Genomic DNA, 18,580 nt, shown 5'->3' with positions numbered 1-18,580 from the left:
TCTTTTATGCTGAGAGGCTATCCAGTAAGAGTAATTCTAAGTATGCTAGGTCACATAAGATGAAAATTTACCAGGTTTTCCAGGTAACACATAAAAACTATGTCACATCAGATTGATCCTTGGGAAGAGATGAATAATAGCTTCAGAGTCAAAAAAAAAAAAAAAAAAAAAAACTACCCACAACTCAAGGCTAGACATTTCCCTTCCGTAATATCTAATAATAACTGTCCCATGCATGGCATCTAGTTGTGTTTGACGTTTTAAGGAACTCAAACTTTCTGGTTGTACTAGGAAACATGAAATTGAGCCAACATAGGGCTTATTTTTTCTTGTGGTCATCAACTAAATTAATAGCATTTTTCCTTGCTGAATCTTTAGAACAAATGCTATATGATAGTAAGAAGGTCAATGTTGACATCCCTCATACTCTTTTGTAGTCATATGACTTCTCATTCCAATCCCTGGCAACCACTTACCTGTTTTCTGTTACTGTGGTGTTTTCCAGAAAGTTTTATAAATAAATCATATGGCATATATAACCTTTGGATTCTGACTACTTACAGTTTCAGGCTTTTGAAACTCACCTATTTTTAATACTTTTTGCACATAGCAGTAGCTAATCTCTTTTTATTGCTGAGTAATATTCCATTGCACTTGTGTGCCACAATTTATTTATCCATTTACCAGCTGGTAGAAATTTGGATATTTTCCAGTTTGAGGAAATTCAATGTGTTTGTGTGGGGATGAGGGGGACACACATCTTCATTTCTTTTGGGTAAATTCCTAGAAGTTGAATTGTTGGATCATTGTTAGTAAATTTATATTTAGACTACTAAACTGTTTCCCTAAGTTGTATACCATTTTGTAGTCTCACCATCAGCCTATGAGAGTTTTAGTTCATCCTTTGGTTTTCATCAACATTTTTAAAAAGTATATAGCCGTTTTGCTGGATGTGCAGTACTAGCTCCTAATTTGAATTTCCCTGTGATTAATGTTAAACGTGTTTTCATGGGCTTATCTTGCATCCTTATCTCTTACCGTGTAAAATAATCTGTTGCCCATTTTTTGCATTCTTATTAGTAGGACTTCTTATAGTCTAAATACCAGTCTTTTATTAAGGTAAGTATTTTGCAGATATTTTCTCTCAAGTGGTATTGTGAAAGTTTTCAGTTATTGGTGGAGTTGCCTGTATCAACTCTAACAAAAAGAAATAGATAAAACATGGCTTTTGTAAGGGAAAGGTTCAGACACGGGATTGCCTGATAGTATCACAGAAGACTGCTAGAACCCCAAGCTTCTACAAGAGCCACTACAACCTCATACAAAAATATGTTAGCATGAATGTCTGCCAGTAACCATGTAATCTTCTGCTGCCATGTTTGTTATTATTCATTGTGACCAAAGATTCTTGCTTCAAAATACCTTGTGTAATTCTTTTCATTTCTACCTTTAAAGACTTTCTCTTTCCTCAATCTCTTTGAATTTGCCCAAGTTTACCATGGCACATGTGTCCCCATTGCAGTGCTCTGCTATTCCCATTGTGCTGCTGTACCAAATAAAAGTTGATTTTATTTTATTGTAACCTATTTGTATTTCTCTTGGTTAACAGTACTGGTCTTTTAATTTTCTAACAGTGTCTTGAAGAGTAGAATTTTTTAAAAAAGATTTATTTGAAAAGCAGAGGAAGAGAGAGAGAGTGTGTGTCTTCCATCCACTGCTTCACTCCCCAAATGGCTGCAACTGCCAGAACTGGGTCTGTCTGAACCCAGGAGCCCGGAGTTTCTTATGGGTCTCCCACATGGATACAGGGGCCAAGGGACTTGAGCTGTCTTCTGCTGCTTTCCCAGGCCATAGCAGAGAGCCATCAGAAGAGGGGCAGCTGGGTCTTGAACCAGCGCCTATATGGGATGCCAGCTCTGCAGGCAGTGGCTTTACCTGCTATGCCACAGTGCTGGCCCAAGTAGAAATTTTTAATTTTTATGAATTCCAACTTATCAAGTTTTTCTTATATGGTCGTCTTTTATAGAGTCTTACCTTATTCAAGTTCACACAATTTTTTCCTATATATTCTTTTAAAAGTATTATACTTTTACGTTTAATATTTATGTTTGTGACCAATTTCTATTTGATTTCTGAATGGATGGATGAATGATTGAAGTTCTGTTTTTACAGAAGCATGTTCAGCTATTCCAGAACTATTTGAAAGATTATGCTTTCTATGTTGAATTACCCTGATACTTTTGATTATACTCTCATTTGTGTGTGTTTCAGTCATTTTATATTGCTCTAACAAAATACCTGATAGTGGAGTATATATAAGACAGGAAGTTTACTTGATCACAGTTCAGGTGTCAAACAGCACAGCATCTGGTGAGGGCCCCCTGGTTACATCAAAGCATAGCAAACATCACATTATGATAGTACATGTGAGTGAAAGCAGAGGGATTGAGAAAGATCGTGTGGAAGGAGAGGAAGGAAAAGGAAGAGAGAGGGTCAGCATCCTATGGCCAGTGAATAAGCAAGACAAACCTTCTCTCCAGGAACTAATCCACTCCCACAAGACCAGCATTAGTCCCTTCATGAGGGCAGTCAAGCACAATCACTTCTCACTGGCCTTTTCTCTTAAAGGTCCTACTGCTTCTAATGCTGTTAGACTGGGTACCAAGCTTCCAACACATGGAACTTTTGGCAATAAATCATATCCAAAACATGGCATATGTGTCTTTGGCTGGTTTCTCTAGTCCATTCCATTGATTTTTATGTCTGCTCTTTTTCTAGTACCACATACTCTTTGGATTACTGTAAATTTATAGTAATTCATTAAATTAGGTACCATGGAAATCTCAACTTTGTGTTTCTTTATTTTAAATTGTTTCAACTGTCTTAGTTCCTTTGTTTTTTTCACATAAGATTTAAAATCAGTTTGTTGATTTCTACCAGAAAACTACCTGCTGCATTTTCATGAGTTTGCATCATATTTGAAGGAACAATTGGAGAACTGATGTACTGATATGAGGTCTACATATCCATGAACATGTTATATATATATATCTTCACTTAGGTCTTTGATTTCTCTCATTATTGATTTTTAAAGTATTTTTAAAAGATTTATTTATTTATTTATTTGAAAGACAGAGTTACAGAGAGGCAGAGGCAGATAGAGATCTTCCAATCTCTGGTTCACTCCCCAAATGGCCACAATGGCCAGTGCTGGGCTGATCTGAAGCCAAAAGCCAGAAGCTTTTTCCAGGTTTCTCACGCGGGTGCTCAAGGACTTGGGCCACCTTCTACTGCTTTTCCAGGCCGTAGCAGAGAGCTGGATTGAAAGAGGAGCAGCTGGGACTTGAAATGGTGCCCATATGTGATGCCAGCACTCAGGCAGTAGCATTACCCGCTATGTCATAGCACTTGCCCTCGCATCATTGGTTTTATGCATGCAGACATTTTAAATATTGTATCAGATTTATTCCTAAGTATTTTTTGTTCTTAATGGTGCTGATATTTTTTTAAAGATTTATTTTTATTTATTTGAAAGACAGAGTTACAGAGAGAGGTATGAGACAGAGAGAGGGAGAGGTCTTCCATTTTCTGGTTCACTCCCCAGATGGCTGCAATGGCTAGAGCTGAGCTGATCCGAAGTCAGGAGCCATGAGCTTCTTTTGGGTCTCACACACTGGTGCAGGGGCCCAAGGACTTGGCCATCTTCCACTGCTTTCTCAGGCCATAGCAGAGAGCTGGATCAGAAGAGGAACAGCCAGGACTCCAACCAGCACCCATATGGGATGTGGTTACTGCAGGCCAGGGCTTTAACCTGCTACACCACAGCATTGACACCAATGGTGCTGATTTTTTAAATAATTCTCATTTTCTAAGTGTTCATTGTTCATATATGGAAAGTCACTTGATTCTTATACATTAACTTTGTAACGTATACATTTGCCTTATTCATTTATTGATTCTAATAGCTTTTTTGTAGATAACTTAGAATTCTCTGCATAAGCAATCATATTGTCTGATTTCATGATTCTGCACTAGTTATACTTCTCTGGGCCTGTTTCCTACAAAATAATGTATACACTTGTGAGAATGTTACGAAATTACAGAGTAATATAAGCCCTGAGGTGAAAGGATATTTGGAAAAATTTAGGTAAAACCCCTTTATTTCTGAAATATGTAAAGATTCTTTATCTTTCAAGACCAGGTTATCACTATGCTATATTTTTTCTTGTGCATATTTTTAAAATAAGCATGCTTTGAAGCATAGCATGTAAACTAAAAAATTTACAAATCATACAGTTTACCAGATGTATCATGGTGGAAGTTTTTGGTTTGTAAGTTTTATTTGTGGTTGTGTGACTTGAAAAATTAGACAACAGTTCTTTGGAATACTATTGCCTTAGGCTACAGAAATTCTTTATTAAGTTGAACTTTAATCAGATAATCATCTGTGTTAAATATGAGACTTTACATAACGATAACTGGAATTTTAATTGAGTCACAGTTACTCCCAATATTTCTCTTTAAAAATGTTTATTTTCATTTATTTTAAAGGCAGAGTAATAGGGGGCAAAAGAGAAGAAGGGAGTGAGGAAGAGGGAAAAGAAGAGGGAGAGAGAAAGAGAACGATGTCTTCTATCTGCTGCCTCACTCCCCAAATGACTACAACAGCAGGGGCTGGGCCAGGAGAAAGCCAGGAGCCTGGAACTCCATCTGGGCCTTCCCTGTGGGGTCAGAGGCCCCATCACTTGAGCCATCATCTGCTACTTATAGAATGTATTACTTGGAAGCTGGTTTGGAAACAGAGTAGCAAGGACTCAAACTAGCACTGCAGTGTGGGGTGTGGACATCCCACATGGTGTCTTTACTCACTGTGCCATAATGTTTGCCCCTCCTAGAATTTCTTAAGTATCTATACATTTGACATCCCTTTCTTTCATAGCTCAACTTTTGAATATCCAATTACCAAATATCCAGCATAACTGAGGTTTTTTTTTTCTTCTAAGTCAGTAGTGTATCTTATTTGCCGCATCAATTATACAGAAAAATGTTAAGAAAAAGAAAGATAGAAAATAAGGATTGGTAAGTGTAGACTATCAGTAAATATTATCTTACAGACTTCATAAATTAGATTCTTAATTTTTTACTTCATGTTATAAAATTATGTATCAATTCCTTTTGGTAATGTAACTTTGTTTTAGCTCCCACTAGTGGATGCTCCATTAATGAGACTTTGGTCATATGACTTGCTTGGGGCCATGGAATGTAAGTAAGCAGAAGCCTTAAATATATTCCTTTGGCTTAACGTGGCCTCCTCCATTCCTCTACTCTATCATAACAAGAATATGCCTGAAGTATTCACTTGCCCCTTGGCCCAATATTAAAGATCCTCTGGAGTAATTCTAAACCTGACCATAAAACTGGTGTTTAGCCCTTTCCATCCTAACTAGATCAGCTGACCCATAGTCAGTTGCCAATTGCATGAGTATTTTGGGTTGCTAGTTACCCAAGAAGAGCTAATTTGCCACCAAGTTCTGTGAATGCTTACCAGAACTTTTTTGTTAGTTGAAACATAATTTAAAAAAAAAAAGATTTATTTTAATTGTTTGAAAGACAGAGTTACAGAGAGAGGTAGTAACACAGAGAGAGGTCTTCCATCCATTGGTTCACTCCCAAATTGGCCACAATGGCCGGAGCTGCTCTGATCCAAAGCCAGGAGCCAGGAGCTTTTTCCGGGACTCCCATGTGGGTGCAGGGGCCCAAGGACTTGGGCCATCTTCTGCTGCTATCCCAGGTCACAACAGAGAGCTGGATCGGAAGAGGGGCAGCCAGGACTAGAACCGGCACCCATATGGGATGCTGGCACTTCAGGCCAGAGCTTTAACCCACTGTGCCACAACACTGGCCCCCAAAACATATAATTTTAGTTTTCCCTGCATTGCTGCAATGAGTTCAAGCACAATTAATAGGACAGAGAAGACAGAAGAAAATGTTGTTAAGCAGAAAAGTAGACTAGGACAGCCAAACTGGACTAATTGCAGTATTATTCCTTAAGGAGTGTTATTAGATTCTAAAATTATCAGCTAATTTTTAACATTGGAACATTTTTAAGTTAAAAGAGGTGCTTCACTAAATCAAATGCTTTATTTTAGATATATTTCTTTTAAAAATTCTAATGCTGATTTTTGTCAATAAAAGGATTCCTCAGCTGGAGGATTATACTGCTTATCTGCCTCTTTCTTCTTAAACCTGTAAAGCACTACACGTCATATAAGTCAATCTTGTCTATTCTTGAAAGCCCAAAGATTAAAAATCTATTATTAGAGAAACATACATAAAAGGTCTGAGAAATGCAATACCCAGAGTTCCAGAGAAAGAGAAAACACTAGTTGGAGTAGAATTAGTCAATAGTAATGAAAGAATTAGTCAACAGTGAATGAAAGGACCCAGAAACTAATAAGAAGGAAAAGCTTAGGACATATCCTTGTAAAATTTAAGAAATAAATCACAGATTTCTCCTAATGGAAGTTTAGGAGAAAGGTAATAGTGGAATAGACTAGGATAGTAGACATGGAAGAATGTGGCATGTTTTTAATGTATTTTGGATTGATTATCTACAGAACTGCTAATATATTTGTTGTAGAGGATTAAGAATGGGAAAAATTAGTGATAGTTTGTAGTGCTCTGGGTTGAAAAATACATAGGTAGTGGTGAATATCTAAAAGATTTATTTATTTATTTGAGTTACAGAGAGGAAGGGGGGGGGTCTTCAATTTACTCCCTAAATGGCTGCAATGGGCTCTGCAGGTGGCAGCTTTACTCGCTGTGCCACAACATGGGCCCCATCTACAAGATTTTTAAAATTGAGGTGAAATTCACGTATCATAGACTACACCACTTAAAAATATACAATTCAGTAACAACTTAGCACATTTACAGTGTTGTGAAACCATTGCTGCTGTCTAGTGCATCACTCCAGAAGAGGTCCCCTATTGTGCAGGTCCTCCTCCTTTCTCTTCCTCTTGGTCCATGGAATCCACTAATCTACTTTCTGTCTTTCTGGATTTGCGTGTTCCGAACACTTCCTACAAATGGAAATGTGCAACCTGTGGCTTTTGTATTTTATTTATTTTTTCTATTTTTCAGGTTTTTCAATTCTTTTATGGCTAAATAGTAATCCGTTATGTAGATGTGCACATGTTCTTTATCCATTCACCTTTAATGATATTTATATTTATACTTTGGGGACATTATGAATAATGCTGCTGTGATCATTCATGTTTTGAGTTTTTGCTTGGAAAAAAAAAATCTGTTTTTATTGCTTTGGGTTATACCCAGAAGTAGAAGGGCTGGGTCATGTGGTAATTCTGTTTAACTTTTTGAGGAACTGCCAAACTGTTTTTCACATAGCAGTTCTACCATCTGACATTCTACCAGCAATGTGTGAGGGTTCTAATTTATCCACATCCTCACAAACATTTTTTGTGTTTTTTGTGATATCATTGTTCCCATTCTAGTATATGTAAATGATTACCTCACAGTGGCTTTGATTTGCTTTTCTAGAGGGGTTGTTGAGCATCTTTCCAAGTACTTGTTGGCCATTTGTATATCTTCGTTGGAAAAATGTCTGTTTCAGTACTTTGCCCATCTTGAAATTGGGTTGTCTTTTTGTTACTGAGTCGTAAGAATTCTTTATATAGAACCTTATCAAGTATATGATTTGCCAATATTTTCTCCCATTTTGATAGTTGTCTCTTTAATAATATATTTTGATGCACAGTTTTCGTAAATTTCAGTGATTACATGGTTCATGCTCTTGGTGTCATAAGTAAGAATACATTTCCATTCACCATTATAATTTTTTTCTGTTATCTTCCACTTTACTAATTCCTTCCATATCCACCAAATCTGCTTAAAACCCATCCATTGAGAGAACCCAGGCTGGTGCCGCGGCTCACTTGGCTAATCCTCTACCTGTGGCGCCGGCACCCTGGGTTCTAGTCCCGGTCGGGGTGCCAGATTCTGTCCCGGTTGCCCCTCTTCCAGGCCAGCTCTCTGCTGTGGCCCGGGAAGGCAGTGGAGGATGGCCCAAGTGCTTGGGCCCTGCGCCTGCATGGGAGACCAAGAGGAAGCACCTGGCTCCTGGCTTCAGATTGGTGCAGCGCGCCAGCTATAACAGCCATTTGGGGGATGAACTAACGGAAAGAAGACCTTTCTGTCTGTCTAACTCTGCCTGTCAAAAAATAAAAAAAAGAGAGATCCCAGTTCTTTGCTAAGCTTCTTTATATTTTAAACGTATTAAGCATTTATAATTTTTGTGCTTAATTGTTCCATACTCTGTACTCCCTATCCAACTATTTGTAGCTTATATGATTTTTCTCATTTATTTTGTTCATGTTATTTCTGTTACTGTTTATTAAGGACATGATATTATATGTAACAGATTTTCTAAAAGCTCATGAAAATGCTTATTATGAAAAAACTATGCGTGAATTTCTAAACTTTCTTGCATCAAAACAAAATCATTTTTTAATTCTGTTTTCCATGAACTGTTTTTTTTTTGTTTTTTGTTTTTTGGTTTGTTTTTTTTTTTTTTTTTTTTTTTTTGACAGGCAGAGTTAGACAGTGAGAGAGAGAAACAGAGAGAAACGTCTTCCTTCCGTTGGTTCACCCCCCAAATGGCTGCTACTGCCGGCACACTGCACCGATCTGAAGCCAGGAGCCAGGAGCTTTTTCCTGGTCTCCTATGCAGTTCCAGGGCCCAAGCACTTGGGTCATCCTCCACTGCCTTCCCGGGCCACAGCAGAGTGCTGGACTGGAAGAGGAGCAACTGGGACAGAATCCAGCACCCCAACAGGGACTAGAACCCGGGGTGCTGGTGCCACAGGTGGAGGATTAGCCTAGTGAGCCGCGGCACCAGCCTCCATGAACTTTTGAAGCAACCTCATAAGATAATGATTTGAGATCAATGGTAGTGGTATCTTCTGCCAAGATTTGTATTTGTTTTTGTCAGGCACTAGCGCTTCAGGACTGCCTTTGTGGGAGATAGTTGGAGCCAAGCTTTAGGCCTTCTCAAGGCCACTCTGGTTTTATTTCGTAGTTACTTCTAGACTGTAGCACTTTGGGTGCTCATGGAAAGGATTAGAGTTTTACCAGCTGCCCTTTACCTCTTGCTGAGCCCTAGACTCTAATATGCATACTCTCAGCTCTAGAAAATTGTTAACTTTTAGCCTCACAGTTGCCACTAAGTTAAAAGATATCACTATAATGTCAGACTTTCATCTTTTCCTTCTAATTCTTCATCTTGCTGCTAACTCTCCTGTGACTTCGCAAAGATTTATGTCTATAAATAAAAATATTTTTATTCTTTCTTAGAGAAAAGTTGGTCTGAAGTACATAATTTGCCATTACCAAAAGTGTAAGTAAACAACATATAAATGGAAATAAATAGTATATAATAACTCTTTCTAAAAATTAGAGTAGATTCAGGGCTGGCATTGTGGCACAATTGATTAAGCCACTGCCCTCAATGCTGCTGGTTCAAATCCCAACTGCTCTACTTCCAATCCAGCTCCCTGCTATATACACCTGGAGAGGGAGCAAATGATCCCTTGCCACACGTGTGAAAGACCAGGGTAGAGTTCCTGGCTCCTGGATTCAGCTAGGCCCATCCCTGGCTGTTGAGGGCATTTGGAGGAATGACCCAGCAGTTGGTATATCTCTCTCTGTCTAACCCTTCTCTCTCTCTTACTCTTTCACATAAATAAATAAATAATAAGAAAAGTAAAGTTTTTAGATTCTCTGAAAATAAGTTTCTATTGAGATAAGAATGATAGTCCGAGGACCAGTGTTATAACCCAGTATGTTATGCTACCATCTGTAACGCTGGCATACTGTATGAGCACTGGTTCAAGTCCTGGCTGCTCTTCTTCTGATCCAGCTCCCTACTAATTCACCGGGGAAAGCAGCAGAAGATGACCCAAGTTCTTGGGCCCTGCTGCCCACATGGGAGACCCAGTTGAGGCTCTTGGGTTTGGCTAGGCCCACCACGGCCGTTGGAGCCATCTGGAGAGTGAACCAGTAGATGGAAGATGCCTCTCTATATATCCCTATGTCTTTCTGTAACTGTACCTTCCAAACAAATAAATAAATTTTAAAGAGAGTAGATTTAGGGGCCGGTGCCGTGGCTCACTTGGCTAATGCTCCGCCTGCAGCGCTCGCATCCCATATAGGCATCGGGTTCTAGTCCCGGTTGGGGCGCCGGTTCTGTCCTGGTTGCTCCTCTTCCAGTCCAGCTCTCTGCTGTGGGCCCGGGTAGTGCTTGGGCCCTGCACCCACGTGGGAGACGAGGAGGAAGCACCTGGCTCCTGGATTTGGATCCACATAGCTCCAGCTATAACAGCCATTTGGGGAGTGAACCAACAGAAGGAAGACCTTTCTCTCTGTCTCTCTCTCTGTCTAACTTTGCCAAATAAATTTAAAAAAAATTTAAAAAGTAGATTTTAAAATCGCTATATAATAATGTCAATCTACTTCCTTGTATTTGTATATACTTTTTGGGATACAGGAAGGAGTTACAATGATCCTAGTAGCAATTGTACATAATAGATTGTCAAGCAGGTTAATTTTTTATTTCATGTTTGTCCTATGAAGAAAAGAATTTATGATCATTGCTCTAACTAACACTTTGCAGTTACTGTAACTATTTATTTATATGGCTGTATCTCTCATGAGACAGTGAGCCTCTCACAAGAAAGAACCCTATTTTTTTCCAGCATTATATTCTTTTAATTATATTCTTAAAAGTGAACATATTTATGGGGTAGCATGTAATGTTTTGATACATGTGTACATTGTATAATATTCACATCAGGGTAAGGAACCCTGTTTTACTCATCTTTGACTTCCTACTGCTAGACCTGAAGTTGAATACATATTATGAAAATTAATGTATCAGGTACTTCAAAAATTCGCAGAAAATGCATATCATGAGAAAACTACGCATTGATTTAAAAATAATTGCTTCCCAAATATGGTTATTCGATTTTTCTACATACTTTTTTTGAAATACTCTCAAATGTGTTGAAGATGGCCTTATATGGCCTTTCACAGTGAAAATCAATGCCAGTGTGTGCTGTTCTGAATCATCCTAAAAGATATATTTTAATAGCAAAGGAAGAATCTTTTCTCACCAGCTCTTTTGTTTCATTACATTCTGTCTGACAGGTGGCATCTCCACAGAAAGCGACTGTGCTTTTGAGCCAGACTATGCTGTTCCACCACTTCCAGCGAGTGAAGGTATGCAGCACATTCGGATTATGGAGGGCATGTCTCGCTCTCTTCCATCCTCCCCCTTACTCACACATCAGTCTATCAGTGTTCGGCTCCAACCTGTGAAGAAGTTAACTGGTAAGGACTTTACCTAAATTTAGTATGTATAACAGGAAACCTATCAGTATGACACTTTGGGTCACATCAGATATGTTTATGTGCATCTGTAGATTTTTCCTCATTGGCCTTCCTAATTGTCATAGACTCTTGGGAAGTGGAGTTCCTACTGGTTTTAATTTAGATAATTAGAATAGTACTCAGTTTGACAGATTGATGTATTTATTTTCTAAATGACCCATCTGGTGTGGACATATTTTTCTAGGTTTTCAGGAAGTTTCTAGTTTTGCCAAAATACACTGTTCTGATTTCGTTTATCAGCTTGTTCATGTCAGATTAACAGATGGAGCCATTGTAATTTTAGGATAATAAGAGCTTGATAGTTCAGCAAAGGTGCATCAGTTATATTTTTGCTTGAAATCATAATTTGTGTATTTCATCTCTATTTTTACAAGCTGATTTAGATATTCTCCTAACCATTGAACATTACTGCAACTTCTTAGGATGTTCACTACTATGCATGAAGTTGTGAATTGAACTGACTTTTGTGTCATATCACAATATGGATTGTCCATACAGATAAAATTGTTAGATGTGAAATTGTATCTTTATTAAATAAGTTTTTGTCCTTATAAGTTTTTGCAAGGAAATGTTTAATATATAGTTGAAGAATACTTAGCTATGCAAATATGTAATTTGAGTCACTGTTAGATTTCTTCTCTCATTATCAATATTTTCCTGATGTCAGTTAAATTGAGTGGCATCGATGAGTTACAAGTGCATGGAGGCAGGAAATTAGTTATAAAGAGTATTGACTTTTTCCAATGTACCTAAAATTGAGCTAGACAGATGGGAGGTATGATTGTTATAACAATTCAAAAGAAAATAAAAAGAGGGAAAATGGAATTTTTACGCTCTTGTAAGTAGAGAAAAACTTTTTATAATTTTCATCAAAATAATTTTATTTATTCTGTAGTTCCATAGAGCACACATTAAACCTCTTTGCACTGTCTGTTGTATTTTAGGCATTTTCAAATAACTGAGTCAAAGTCCACTTAGATAGTCAATAAAATAGCTTAATAATATAATAGCCCAAAGTATCAGTTCTCTTCTAATGTCTAAAAATATGATACAGGCAGGTATTTGGCCAAGTGGTTAAGATCCTTCCAACCATATCAGAGTACTAAGTTTTGGTGACAGCTCTTACCCCTGATTCCAGCTTCCTGCTGATGCAGACCTTGGGAGGCAGCAGGTAATGGCTCAAATAATTGGGTTCCTGCAGCCATGTAAGGAAACCTGGATTGTGTTCCTGGCTTCATGCTTTTGCCCCAGCTCAGCAAGCCATTGTAGGCATTTGGGGCATGAACTAGAAGCTTGCTCTCTCTCCCCCTTTTACTACTCCCACTTTCCTTGTGTTTTTCTGTCTCTCAAATTAATTAATTTTTAAAATGTAACTTACATGATTGAGCTTGAATACATTTTAAAGAAATCTTTAGAAATAGTCCCCCGTTGGGGGTTAAAAATGTGTTGTTGATTACTGAAAATACAAAACAAATCTGATAGCTGTCATGTGTTGTGCCTCATTTTATAGTCCACGCTGGGAGAAATAGCAAGAAAAGTTTAGCTTCTACTAGGAAGTGAACTAGATTGCCTGAGGTTGAGGAGATTATCACTGTCTTATCCCACTTGTCTATTGCAAATTGAACTTCAACTTATATAGGCATCCTTTGTTAAAATATTTAGGGGTATATTTGATTAGTGACACATATGAACTATTGAGTTTTAATTTTATGGTGTTTGAAATATGTGGAATCTCTTAAATAGTTTTATTTTATTTGTGGATGACTGTCAGAATCTTAAGAATTTAAAGATTGAGAATATATTTTGAAATGTCTGAATGGAAGAAATCTGTTCCTTTTTTTTTAAAAAAAAAAAATCTGTTTCCTGAAAGAAGATTTGAAAATGTTTCTGTGGCCAATTTTCTGCCAAGTAAAGCAGATGACAGAATTTTCTTGTTTAACCTGGGATGAAATTACTTTCAGATTTAAAATAAAAACTTTAGTCCGATTATTCAGTTATCCTTGCTTTCCTAATCATGTTTTGTTAGAATTGAATAAAAGGGAAGTTGAATGGAGAGAGACTTGCTGACCATGTCCACCAGAGGATATTTCTTACTTGACATCATTTACCAAAAAGAATATTTTAATGATTTAAGAGCTCCACTTTCTGATTTATCCACTTTCATTATTTAAAGTTCTACTTATATTATCCATCAAGTTGAGTAATTAGGATCAGAATAACCTATTCTATATCCTGTCTGTCTTTCTAATGTTTAGTCCTCTGTCTCTGGTACAATCAATGTAGTTTACTCATTATTCTTTAGTACTTTTCACCTGATCGTTCCACACGTATTTGTCTAGGGCCCACTGTATGCCAGACACTGCTGTGGATGGATAGAATGGTGAAAGACAATTAAGGTCCCTGTTTTCAAGGTGTTCATATTCCAGTTAGGAGGAAAACTGACAATAAATTCAGAACCAATAAACAGAAATGTTGGGTTGTGATAAGTACTATGAAAGTAATATTATAAGGAATGAGATAGAGACCGGGAGACAGGTAGAATTTCTTTCTGAGGAATGCTCAAGGAGAGTCAGAGGAGATGTTTGAGTTGAGGTCTGACTGAAAAAAGGAGCCAGCTATACAAAATCTGGGATCTGAGCCTTCAAGGCAAAGGGAACAGTTAGGACAAAAAGAGTTTGGCAGTTCAAGGAATGGAAACAAGACAAGTATGGTTTAAGCAGAATAAGTCAGTGGGGAGGATGGTAGAAAATGAATTGAAGAGAAAGGTAGAAGCCAGAGTTTGTAGAGGTATAGTAAGGAGCCCACTATGACTGTAGAATTTTAAGCAGAGAAGGAATGGCAAGGAATATGATCAGATGTATCTTTTAACTGGATATTATTGGCAAGTAAGGAATGAACTATAAGGAACTAGGGTATTCTGTGTCCATTAACTTTGCATGTTTTTCTGATATTTAGTCATTGTCTCCACCTCTTACAAGGTGGGTACTTACATTTTTGTCTTATAAGGAGTCTTCGTTTCCTATTGTTAGTATATAACCCTTGTTTTCTATTTTGTATATTTAACTTTGTCCTTAACCCATTTGCAGACATAGATCTATTTTCAAGTATTTTGACTTTAGTTTTGAAGGAGTGAGAATAATGAAAAGTCTGTTCAAGAATAGGAACACATAATTTGGAGCTTAATCAATTTTAAACATTTATACACTTTATTTAGTATAAAAATAATACAGTAAATGTAATTACTAAGAGAGTCACAGGCCCAGTGGTCAAACTGTTTGTGTCCCAGCTCCTAGCAAGTCACTTCATCATGGTGGGCTTCTGTTTCTCATCTGTCAGATGAATACTGATATGTTGTATTATTCTTATGATGATGACACAGTTTGAAACATACTTAAAACATTAGACACCAGTTAGAATGTTAAAATATTCAATGTTTTTAAAATCATGCTTTTAAAAAATAACTATTTGTATTTATAAAGCAGAGGGACAGAGAGAGGGAGCCAGAGGGAGATATAGAGATTTTCCCATCTGTTGGTTCACTCCCAAAATGCCCAGTGCAGCTAAGGCTAGGCCAGGCCAAACCAGGATTCAGGAGCTTCATCCAGATCTCCCACATGTGTGACAAGAACCCAAGTTCTTGGGCTATCATTGCTGCCTTCTGAGTGTATAAATTGAAAGCTGGTTTGGGAGCACAGAGTAGCCAAGACTCCAGCTGGCACTCTGAAATGGGATGCCAGCATCCCAAATGGCAGCTAAACCTGCTGCATCACAGGGCCTGCCCAGAGTCGTGTCTTTTAATGACTAATAGTAATAATAATGACAATTTTCATTTGAATGGCTACTTTATGCCATATACTTTATTTGCTCATGTGTTTTTCACATACATCTCCATTTTACAAATGAATAAATTAAGCTGTAGAGAGATAAATGAATTGAAAGCAAAATGTCTTACAAAGGTAATGCAGCTGAGAAGCAGGCAGAGTCAATATTAATATTCAGTCTCTTAAATTCCAAATTTGTCTCATTTTATTAATGAGAAAAATTTGAGTTTAAAGAAGTTAAACACCTCGCCCAGGGCTGGCATTGTGGCTCATTGAGCTAAACTGATGCCTGCAATGCTGGCATCCCATATCAGAGTATTGGTTCAAGTTCCAGCTGCTCTGCTTCTGATCCAGCTCCCTTCTAATGTGCCTGGGAAAGCAGCAAAGGATGGTCCAAATACTTAGGCCCCTGCCAACCACATGAGATGGAGTTCTAGGCTCTTAGCTTCAGTGTAGATGAGCCCCTGCCTTTGCAGCCATTGGAAAGTGAACCAACATGTGAGAGGTCTCTTCACACCCTCCTCTCTCTCTGTCATTATCCCCTTCAAATAAATAAATAAATGTTAAAAACAACCTCACCTATGGCATCTGGATATATCAATTTATATTTTTTGTTGTTCGAAGTAGCAGTAGATACAGCCAAGTGGTATAAGAAATAAAGAGAAACTAGAAGATCTAGAGGTTAGACAGGATTCAAGGCTGCTTACTGGAGATGTGGAAGAAAATACCGAGACACATTGTTGACCCCAGTTATCTTCCATATACTCTTTTTGTACCCTTCCCATGATTTTTTTTCACAGTATCATAAAGACCCTGAGCATATTTCCTTTGTTAAATATGGATAATTAAGAAATGTCAAGAATTCATTCAACACGTAACTGAATTTACACTATTTACCTGGTGTATATGTTGTTTAATAAAATTTAAATTTTTAGTATTTACGTGTTTAGTAAGGGTGCAAATTGATGCAACCATTTTTAATACAATTTGACAAGCTGTATTAAAATCATAACTGTACACAGCTTGGCACAACAATTTTACTTTGCTTACTAATAAATTTGAACAAGTTTGAAAGTGTGTATGTGTGTATGTGTAAGTAAATGTAGTATTGTCTACACAGCAATAATGTAAACATAGTTATTAATGGTAAAAATCCATGTTTTCCTAAATAATATATGCATAGACACACATGCATTCATTTGTTGGACGTTAGGAATGTAATAGCTCTTTCTCAGAAGTAGAAGAGGGGTGCCATAGGTTTTGTTTTATATTCTTCAATAATGTTTGTAATTTTACCTTTTATAAAATCTAAAATTTCATGAGATGATACGACAAAATGGATACTAACTGCCAGTTTCTAACTCTCTGACAATGTTTAAATATGCTTAAAGTCTCTGTACTTCAGTTTCCTTATTTCTCAAACAGCGATAATAGTATTTACTTTATAGGACTACGAAAATAATTTGATGGGTTAGTACATGTGAAGCACATAACAGTGTCTGACATAGAGTATTAGCCACAGTTGTTATTGTAGTTTTTAAAGAGATCTAGACAATTGAGTTTCTATTAGCTATGCCAAATAGGTGTTCTGAGCTTTCGGAAAGTGACCTTCAAGTAAAAGTAACTTAGTTACAATAAGTTCTTCTACTTTCCTGAGGAGTAATCTTCAGTTACTGACATCAAATGGGTTATTATCTAATCTATGGGGAAAAAAACTTTTTGGCTTGATTTTAAAAGTACTTGCTGCCAATAGATTGGAATGACCTTGTGGCAAACCGAGTTGGATAGTAGATAAGTCATAACAACTGATCTGATCATGCTTAGCCTAACTATCTTAGATGCTAGACATAGCCCAAATACTATTTTTGTCATGGATGAAATAGAAATGTTTACTTGTTCCAGGGACATCCTGGAAAAATCATTGTAAAGTTCTTTTGATATTAAAAAGTACCATTGCATAGTAGTATTCTACATAGTTGATATATTTTAGTGTACTCATTATATATATAAGAATGATTACCCTACAATTTTTTGAAATGTACTGGAATTGAAGACGTCACTATCACAATTTTATTAGGAAAAAATTAAGGATTGATGTAAAAAGTAATATTATACATATGACCTAGCATATAATAAACATCGACTAAATGTTACTTCTCATTTTTATGTTGGATCATATGGACACAGAAAATTATTGAAATGCTAATTTGAAGATATAAATGGACTACAGCAAATTTTAGTCTATAGTCTGATTTACTTCACTGTGCTTATAATACTGTAAGCATATGAGTAAATATCTTAATTTTAGGAAAACATTGGAATTCAAAATGTATTATGGTGTATTATATCAGATTAAGAAATAGTAGACATATGTGATAGTCTAAGGTCCATCATTGCTAACTGTTAAGATGCTACTTATTTTTGTAAAATTAATTGAGGAAATACATATGAAGATATTTAAGCTCTTTGGAATAATAGTTCTAATTAAACTATTAGGTCTGGACCTCATTTAGTTGCTGTTTCTAATTTAGTTTCTACCTAGTTTTAATTCAGGTTCTGTGGCTTATGGGTTACAAATTCGACTTGTAAACTCCAAAGATAATTCAGTGGTAGGAGTGGAGAAAGGGGATCTCTTTCTTTTGTTTTTGGCCCTGAAAAGATTATTTCTTCATCTTCCAAAAAATAGAAAATGTTAGGAGGTTATTTCTTAATTCAGAACAAATAATTTCAGACATCATGAGTTAGCATTGTTAAAGAAAACTAGAACAGGATAGTAGTTAAAGTGCTTTAAAAACTAGATTTTAGCCGGCGCCGCGGCTCACTAGGCTAATCCTCCACCTTGCGGCGCCAGCACACCGGGTTCTAGTCCTGGTCGGGGCGCCGGATTCTGTCCAGGTTGCCCCTCTTCCAGGCCAGCTCTCTGCTGTGGCCCGGGAGTGCAGTGGAGGATGGCCCAAGTACTTGGGCCCTGCATCCCGTGGGAGACCAGGATAAGTACCTGGCTCCTGCCATCGGATCAGCGCCGTGCGCCGGCTGCAGCACGCCGGCTGCAGCGGCCATTGGAGGGTGAACCAACGGCAAGGGAAGACCTTTCTCTCTGTCTCTCTCTCTCTCTCACTGTCCACTCTGCCTTTCCAAAAAAAAAAAAAAAAAAAAAAAAGGACCATATAAAATGTTAAAATAAGACAGCTTTCACATGAAATATGAATGATGTCAATTTCCCTAATAAGGAAGTAAAGTATCTGAATGTGTAAAAAGTATTTTCATTGATATATTATTTATTTATAACAGGT

The 18,580-nt window shown here is 37.2% G+C and overlaps 1 protein-coding gene across 23 annotated transcripts in view; it reads left to right on the top strand.

Moving 5' to 3' along the window:
• TANC2 (tetratricopeptide repeat, ankyrin repeat and coiled-coil containing 2) overlaps positions 1 to 18,580 on the top strand; it is a 439,275-nt gene that overhangs the window by 152,186 nt on the left and 268,509 nt on the right. For 18 of the 23 annotated variants that reach the window (XR_007911352.3, XM_089316838.1, XM_051825092.3 and 15 more), the window contains one exon: positions 11,224 to 11,406. Coding sequence is in view for 22 of the 23 variants with exons in the window: in XM_089316838.1 (XP_089172964.1) it covers positions 11,224 to 11,406 (183 nt within the window). In the remaining variant the exon portion in view is untranslated. The remainder of the gene's footprint in view (positions 1 to 11,223; positions 11,407 to 18,580) is intronic. The other 5 variants (XM_051825098.3, XM_051825097.3, XM_051825096.3 and 2 more) reach the window with 1 other exon arrangement.

Source organism: Oryctolagus cuniculus, chromosome 17, assembly GCF_051225735.1.
Source record: "Oryctolagus cuniculus isolate XC-2025 breed Fujian yellow rabbit chromosome 17, ASM5122573v1, whole genome shotgun sequence".
NCBI classification, from domain to species: domain Eukaryota; kingdom Metazoa; phylum Chordata; class Mammalia; order Lagomorpha; family Leporidae; genus Oryctolagus; species Oryctolagus cuniculus.
This window is presented reverse-complemented; position numbering and strand designations above follow the sequence as displayed.